This window comes from Sinocyclocheilus anshuiensis, unplaced genomic scaffold (genome assembly GCF_001515605.1).
Source record: "Sinocyclocheilus anshuiensis isolate Anshui unplaced genomic scaffold, SAMN03320099.WGS_v1.1 scaffold3139, whole genome shotgun sequence".
In the NCBI taxonomy this organism is placed as follows: Eukaryota; Metazoa; Chordata; class Actinopteri; order Cypriniformes; family Cyprinidae; genus Sinocyclocheilus; species Sinocyclocheilus anshuiensis.
This window is the reverse complement of record NW_015542755.1, coordinates 81,704-90,528: the sequence shown is the minus strand read 5'-3', so window position 1 is coordinate 90,528 and position 8,825 is coordinate 81,704. Positions and strand designations below refer to the sequence as shown.

The 8,825-nt window shown below is 41.6% G+C and overlaps 1 protein-coding gene across 1 annotated transcript in view; it reads left to right on the top strand.

Annotated features, from left to right (window-relative positions):
* The window catches only part of LOC107694607 (atherin), an 8,369-nt gene extending 604 nt beyond the window's left edge, over positions 1–7,765 (top strand). The window contains exons 2-8 of the mRNA XM_016494299.1: positions 1–678; positions 1,954–2,236; positions 4,037–4,119; positions 4,461–4,521; positions 5,323–5,419; positions 5,713–5,833; positions 5,947–7,765. Coding sequence (XP_016349785.1) covers positions 1–678; positions 1,954–2,236; positions 4,037–4,119; positions 4,461–4,521; positions 5,323–5,419; positions 5,713–5,833; positions 5,947–6,096 — 1,473 coding nt within the window. The 3' untranslated portion in view covers positions 6,097–7,765. The remainder of the gene's footprint in view (positions 679–1,953; positions 2,237–4,036; positions 4,120–4,460; positions 4,522–5,322; positions 5,420–5,712; positions 5,834–5,946) is intronic.
* Positions 7,766–8,825: the final 1,060 nt, after the last annotated feature.

Here is an 8,825-nt window from a genome sequence, read left to right as displayed (position 1 = left end):
GAAGAGCGGATTTTACCACTACCTAGCGGAAACAGTTTTGTTAGTTGTGGCGCAACGGGCCACTCCGCCGGGAGCGTGAAAGCAAGTGCATCGAAAGACAAGAGCTTAGTCGCTGAGGCGGGGGCAAGCGGCTCCTCTGCCCACCGCGATGCTGCTTCAAGAGCAAACAGACGGGCTGAAGGAGACGTGACGCTCGGCCACGAGGGCAGCGATGATGATGGTGATGAGAAAGAAGAGAAAACTTGCTCAAGCGCCAGCAGTCCGCCTCCGAGAAACAAGCCCCCCGCGTCCGCCAAACCCAAACTCAAGGTGGGGGCAAAGGGCACCGGGGCGCGTTGCTCGGACTCTCCGGATGAGAGCAGCGCTGATCTGGGCGACAGGCTGGTTGCTGCGGTCCGAAGTCTGTACGAGAGACACCGGGGCTCCGCCGCAACACGGGGCCACGCGCCGCCGGGGCTCAAAGAGATCCTCGGCTACCTCAGCACGCAGCGAGGGATGCCCGGGTTGAAGCTGACCCGCAACCGCGTTAAAGTGGTGCTGGAGCGCGAGATCGAGAGGGGTCGTCTCCGCAGGACCCGCCTCGGCCACATCACTCCTGCCGCGCGGGGGATGGGGGCGGCCAAGCCGTCCGCGCGTCTCCTGAAGAGCGCACTGCAGGACAGACATCTCGCGAAAATGGTAACTTAATATTTCCGACACGTCCTGCGCAGCGCGCAGCGCTACACCCCGTCTCCGTATAAATAAATGATCGTGCTTTTAGAAAAGCGAAAGAAAAAAGCGCAGGACAAAAAAAAAACCGCCCCGCACCATCCGATTTCCGCTCTTTTTCTCGCGTGCAACTGTGCGCCAGAACACCTAAACTGTGTGTGTCTGCGGCAAACAGCGTGTTTTTGTGCTTGTTCTGAGGTCGTGTTGTGTGCAAACGGTAGGAGAAGCGACACCTCGATTGTGTGTTCCGCTAGACACGCAACTGTCTGCGTGCTCTGTTTCACTTCAGCGTCTCGGCACGAAAGGTGCGGACTCGCTCGGCAGAGCCCGCGTGCGTGCGTGCGAGACACCGTCGCTTCTCTTGTTACACAAAAGCGCGCTCGTCGAGAATCAGTGTGCTGAAAAACATTGATGTCTGCATGAACTGCGCGACATCGCTATTAGGATTTCACAGGCAGGGCCGACGATTATTGCTGCGTTACAAGTTGTGCTGGATATTTTTCACTAGGCGGTGTCTGTTAAGTTAGACGCGCACGGAAAATGTAAAAGCGAGGGAGGGGGGACCCGAGGCTCGCGTCTGTTTTCTCGGACGAGCCGTCGCTCTGTGCAGTACTTCGGTCATACGAGGTAAAAGCAGTTGCGATGGCGGAAATTCGCTGCATGACGAGCCAAAGCGGAGCGGAGTGCACCCTGCGCTTGCAGTCTAAGCCTCTTAGTTCCGTTCCGTGCGGCTCATCCAGTCAGTTTGAGCGATGAGCGTTCATCGTGTTTCCTTCTTTTTTTTTGCGCTGTTATCCTCTCTGCGTTGATCAGATTTCTCAAGCACTGTCCCGCTCTCTTACAGACTGTGGTCGAATTGATTATGAACCCCACTGAGTTACTTAGTACGTGGTCAAATCGCTGTTCTAATCTAATCGAAATCACTGGCAAGAGAATCTGCGACGGACGTTTGGGCAGTTTGTGTTGTTCTAAGGAAAACCCGCAATTTGTAAAATCCTGCAGACGACGGAGGTCACGCACAAGGCCGCAATTTGGCCTTTTCAAATATGCGGGCGTCGAGTCAGTAGTTTTGTCCTTTTCTTTTCTTCCACGCAGCTAATGTGATGTAAGGTACAGTCACGATTAAATCCATTCCAATCACTGAGATCTGTACAATAAAGCGTTCAGTAATGCTCTATAATGACTACTGTTGGTTAAAAGTCCATTAGAGCTTTTTGAAACGGTGTCTCTATTCCCGCTTGTCAGGAGGAGGTGAATGAAGAAGAAAGGATGGAGGTGGAGAGTGAGGAGCATGGCACAGAGGAAAACACAGTGGGCTCAGCGGAGGATGTTCCCAACACCATCACTGATGGAGGTCCTGCAGGTGTCAAAGCTTGCACTGACATGACCTCACCTGACACCGAGGTCCAGAATGATAATGGCACTGACTCACCACGGACCTCTGAGGGGAAATCCCAGTCATCTTCATCGCTGGAGACCTCAAACCAGAGCTCCTTACAGCAGGAAGTAGACGTGGGAGGAAGTGAAGGTACTTGCGCTGTCTCTGTTTCATGACAGAAACAGTTTCTTAAGTATTTTTGTCTGGTTTTCCAGTAAAACATCTAAACATGCTTAACGTAAGATGAACTGTTTAGAATAAGATGGAGAATAGATATTACATTAAATTTTTTGTTCCATGAACAATTATTTGGTTTCTTGTTTTCAGTGTTGGGGGTAACTCGAGTTACGTAATCAGATTACTTTTTTCAAGTAACTAGTAAAGTAACACATTACTTTTAAATTAACAAGAAAATATCTGAGTTACTTTTTTTCAAATAAGTAACGCAAATTACTTTGTTTCCCTATTGATTCGCTGACTCCTTTCCTGTCCCTGTGTTGAGAGAAATTAGGAGTAAGTGCAGTGGCAGAGGCATTTTCTTCAGCCTGAGGTTTATTAATTTCACTCTTGGTGTGAAAGGACCTTTACAGTCGCCAAAAATATAACTTTTGGGTTTTCTGTTATTAAAAATAAATAAGCAAGCCCAGCCCAGGTGACGAAAAGTAACACAAAAGTAACACAATGCATTACTTTTCATACATAACAATATTGTAATGACGGTTTTTCAGCAATGTAAGAATATAGTGGAAATAAATTGTGAAATCTCACCATCTTCTTTTGTTTTACTCAATTAAAACAGATCATTATTAAATTAAACTTGAACAATACAAGAATTTCTGACAATAATGATTTTTAATGATACACACAAATCTATGCTTTGATACGCTCGTTGCACTTTTGCTAATATTCACTCTTTCAGTATTTAAGTGTGGGCTTTCTTTAAATTTGAGCTAGAATTTGAATTAAATAGGCCACACCTCACAGGAAGTTAAATCTGAGGGACAGGAAGTGGAATTTATTTATGCACAGCCCTGGTCCGATTGAAGTGTTGACCTAATACAGCCCTTATCAAAGATAATATTTTTTGAAGATTTTTTGCTCATGGACTGGCTTTTAATAAATTCAGACAATACTTTATCCAGAGGGGGGAGTCCTTCTGGATTATGGAGTAGAACTCTAAAATTGGCAGACATACCTGTGAGCAAGTCATTAAATATTTTAAAGCCATGGAGGATGAAAGTATTATTATGAGTGCTTTTTGAGGGGTGTTTGTTCACACTGCACATAAATCAAATTTGTTTTTCATACCCAGGCTACGTGAAGAAAACAGCTGTTCATTTGGACAGCCAATATCTGGTGCATCTACATCTGTTGCCACAGTAATAACTCCACACGATACCTAGAGTTTCAGACTGAAATGTATTTCCAAAAATCCAATTTTAATCAAGTTTGTAAAAATCAGTCTGAACAATGCCAAAGCATTTAGAACATGACTTTGCCCAGATGGCATTACAGCTGAAGATGGCGAATTGTTTCTGTGCGAGATGCTTGGGAAGTGCATGTGGAAGGTATTTTTGAAGGCAGTAGGTGGATGTGAGCACAGGGTATCCACAGGTGCAGCATCAAGCAGTACTAGAGGTTTTAAGTTCTGTTTTGGCTTTTTCATGGAACATTTTTTAAGTTTTATGTGGAAGCCAGGGAGAAAAAAAATATCCCACAACTTTTGCGCCACAATTAAAATAGTGTTCTCAAATGTATGCAACAAAACTGCTATTCCAAGTGCTGGAATTGAGTGCTTGAGTGTGTGTGATGTGGGATTTGTGCTGAAGGAATCTGTGTGAATACAGACATGGGCTCCCAGATGTGTGACAAATGTCTATGTTTGAAGTCTTGTGTCATGACAAGAAATGATGGCATTAAAATCTCTCTCTCTCTCACACACACTTTCAGAGCAGACAATGTCTGTGGAGCCTGAGGATGCTGTAGCTGAGAAAAACGCAGATGCTCCTGATCAGCTACATCCCGGCATTGAGGTAATGTGCAAAGTTTACCGAAGGTTTTAATATCAGGTATTTCTCCTATTCCAGTTTTATTGTGCAGAGACATGTAGTCCATTCATAGGTTGACTTCCTGAAGTGTGGATCTATCACAACATTGCTCTCAGTTTGTCTGAGTGGCCTGACATATCAATTGTTGGCTTAACGAATGAGTTCAACGGCAAACAAAAGGGTAATGGGATTGTTTTAGAATATCTATTTTGGAAAAAGTGTCTGAATATATTTGGTATATTTTTCACATTTACAATTCTGTCTGTCATTTCCCCTAGTCTTACTGAGTGCATCTCTTTTTATTTTTCTCCCTCTTTCTCCTTTAGGATCAGGTGATTGTGATGCCAGAGACCGTAAAGGCTCCATCGTCAATACCTATAAGAAACTGTAAGTCCTTTGAACAAATTTAGGTTACTTTCTGATTAAGTGTGTTCATATCTTTATAAAACAATAGTACTGTTTATACTATGTTTTTTTTATTAAGAGACTTTAAAACAGACCTTGCCGACCCAAACATTTTGAAAGGTAGTGTTGTGTCATTCTGTGTGTATATATATATATATATGTGTGTGTGTGTGTGTGTGTGTGTGTGTGTGTGACCCTGGACAACAAAACCAGTCACAAGAGTCAACTTTTTGAAATTGAGATTTATACATCACCTGAGAGCTGAATAAATAAGCTCTCCATTGATGTATGGTTTGTTAGGATAGGACAATATTTGGCCAAGATAAAACGATTTGAAAATCTGGAATCTGAGGGTGCAAAAAAATCTAAATATTGAGAAAATCATCTTTAAAGTTGTCCAAATGAAGTTCTTAGCAATGATATTACTAATCAAAAATTAAGTTTTGATATATTTACAGTAGGAAATGTACAAAATATCTTCATGGAACATGATCTTTACTTAATATCCTAATGATTTTTGGCATAAAAGAAAAATTGATCATTTTGACCCATACAATGTTTTTTTTGGCTATTGCTACAAATATACCCCAGCGACTTAAGACTGGTTTTGTGGTCCAGGGTCACACACACGTGTATATATATATATACACACTTGTTTATGCATTTGTTTATAAACTGTTTTATATGTGTTGTATCATTCTGTGTTATTGTATTGTAGTTGCGTTTTTGTTTGTGTGTGTGTATTTTTGTTTTATATAGCTGTGTGTGTTGTCTGCCTATCAGGTTCAGGCTGTAAGCTGGAAGTGGGAGTGTCGTCATGTCTGCTGACCCCCTCTGCCTCACCAGGAGCGGCTGAAGAGCGAGGGATGAATGAAGGAATGTGAGTACCACACAAACAAAACAGCAGAGTGAGATAGAGAGAGACAGGGTAGCGCAGAGGGAAAAGGCTTTGTTTGGGGGAGAAAAAAAACAAAAAACAAGAAAAGTCTCTGTAAAACACCTACCGACCTTCTAACAGGAATTGCCAGAAGTGAGTCGTAATGAAAGAAATGAAAACTGAAAATCGAGGGTTGTCTTTGAGTCATGATATTAAATGTTCTTTTGTGTCTCCAGCGTACCTTTGAATTTTTTTATATGAATAAATACTCATTCATGTTTTCGGTGCGGTCTCAGAGGTGGCTTTGTGAAGTTGGAGACGGGTGGCATGAGCCCGGTGGACTGGACTGTAGCAGACGTGGCCAGCTACTTCACCGCGGCTGGATTTCCAGAGCAGGCGCTCGCTTTCAGGACACAGGTGCGCTGAACTGTACTGCATGATCCTTGAAGAGTACAAACGCTACTTTACTGGACTTAAGACAGAAGCTATGCTGTAGATAGAAGGTTTAACTGAATCTTTGTTCCTGACAGGAGATCGACGGGAAGTCCCTCCTTCTGATGCAAAGGAATGATGTGCTGACAGGCCTGTCAATCAGACTTGGTCCCGCCCTAAAGATCTATGAAAGACACGTGAAGGTTCTGCAGAGGACCCATTTCCAAGATGACGAAGCTTTCTGCTGATACACACACACACACACGCATATATATTAGCTATTGGACATGACAAAGTAACTCGCATGTACATATACCAAACAATATTTACTCATCCCAGAACACGCATATTCCTGAAGACATTCAGTATGACTGTTCAGGACTTCCTGAACAGAAACAGTTCTTGTTTTCCTCACACACAATGTATATATATATTTTTTAATCAGTAATCCCGCAGCTATTGGAAAGAACTTTGGCCTGAAAACACATGAGTAAAACGAACCGAACTAAGTAGAAGAATGGAGTAAGTTTGGGAAGACTGAAAAGAGAAAAAATATCTTATTTTTTTTTAAGAAGTGTCAACCATTTTTTGAAATGACTGTGCAGTTCTGTGCAGTTAATGCTGCTCTGATGGATACCACTGTTTGGATTGTGACCCCGAATTAATTTCATCAAGTGGATTTTTTGTTTAGTACTTATTCAGTCCAGTATGGGAGCAGAACATCATTTTTTTGTGACCTCACTGGTTTCAAGATTGCTATTGAAACCAAACAAAGGCTGGAGGGTTTCCACTGCGCACAGAACGTTTTGTTAAAAATTTTCCTCCAAATGTAAAAAAAAAAAAAAAAAAAGGGCCAAAAACCGTCTGGTTACAGTTTGAAAGAAGTACATTCTGATTGGATTTTTGTTCTTGACTTTTTAACACTTTTGCAATGACACTGAAACCCTTGTCTTCACTCAGTGATAGACTAAATGATTTCTTCCTGACATATTGAAATGATCTTGAATGTCTAATATTCCTTCCAGTTTTCTTGTCTCTTGCACCGTTACGTCAGAGAAAAAAAACAAACTATGCAGATCTTCTGCACACAATCAAGTGGGCACATCTCACAGAGGATCTCCCTTTAAAGTGACTTTGACTCCTTTAATCTCAGATTTGCCAGCCATGACATTGTGGCCCCACATGTGGAACATCGCCATTGATAACTGAGCATAACTTTTGTAAATATCAATCAGTTTTTTTAAGGTGAAGTCCAAGTTGCGAAGCAATGACGATATTCCTTCACCAGCAGTTGAAGAATGTGTCTGAATGTCCTCAAATGCACAGAGAGCCCCGAAGCCATGCAGCTCTTGAACTTTACCGTTTGTAAAATATATATGTATCAGCCCATCAGATGAATATTGTGGGAACTGAACAATTTGTGTAAAACAATCAAATAATGTAAGGGTCCATTTAACTAATTACAAGAAATGACTTGGGGATGTGGGAATTGGACACATTGAATTGCTAACATATTTGTTAACCTGCCCTTTAGCTCCAGTGTCTTTTGCGTCGTTAAACTGATCGCATATACAGATGGACCCATCACACTTGTAAATGGGACCGTTACCGATTCTGTCACTAAAGGCAGGTTCATTTGCATTGTAAAGAAACCAATAGGTCAGTCTGATTTCAGATTATAGACACCTTTGTTTTGCCTGACAATTGTAGAACGTTGAATTCTTCAAACTGTCCTGATTTATTTATTTCTTTGTATGTTTGTTTATAAAATATTATCTTAATTTGTATGACGTTGACTAAATCTAAAGTAAAAGCTGGAGCTCATTGAAATGTTGATAATGCCTGCAGTTTCTCTGTTTATGCCTTCCATGATGAACCTCTTTTTACTTTGACTTATTAATGAAGTGGAATATCAACGAACCCCTAAAAATTAGTTTTCTGTGTTCTCAGCAAGTCTTTGCAATAAATACATTAACAGACTGCAAGAAAACAAGTATCGCAAAGCAAAAGAAAGAACTACTTAATTAAAAACAAGAAGCTACAACTGTTGTTAGAGATATAATGTTCAAAGGTTTGCCAGCAGAGGGTGACATGGATACTGAAATGTTTGGTTTTGGATCCGATTGTAAATGCCATCAGGGTAAAAGTTTACCTACGGTCATAAGTTACAACATTAGACCAGCATCCATCTTGATGAATGTAGATGCTGGGAGTGACTTGAAAAGAGTTTGAGAAGAATAATGCATTGTCCAATCATTGTGTAAGGTATTGAATGTCCATGTTTCTTCATTTGTGCTCTTTCTAGTTCATACTCTGATTGAAATGAACAGCAATTGTTTCTGTATGTCTTTTTGCTAGGGCTTGGTAAAAAAATATCGATATCTCAATATTAATCGATTCTCATTTTTACGGAACGATATCGATTCTTAAATCCCAAGAATCGATTAGTCTAGCCTGTTTTCAGTTAATGGACTGAACGTTGAAGGGCACTTCCCATCCAATATATCCAAAAAGGACATTCCAGATGACTGCATCAATGAACATTTATGAATCTTTTGACTGTTTGTGAATGTTTGTTAGAAGGAGGACAGGAATGTCTGGAATGAGCTAGGTGGGAAATGCAATGCCCGGGCGGGAAAGAGGGCAAACGCATTTGAAAACAATGGAAAACTGAAAAAGATTCATAAATACTCACTGTCTGTGGACATATGCATGTAACTTGGGTTGTCGTGTCAGAATCTTATTTATATGTGAGGGGATGGGTTTCAGACGTCCAGGGTGCCACACAAACACATTTTCTAGGCATGAAGCCAGGGACAGCATCACACTTTGTACAGCACTGCAATGAACTGAGGACTACAGACTAGAACTGGACTACAAACTTCTGACCTCTAGGATAAGGATAGACTGATTTCTGATCATCTCTGTCCCAGAACAGGCTCTTTTCCTCAGTTAAACACCTCTAGCCTGATCTGCA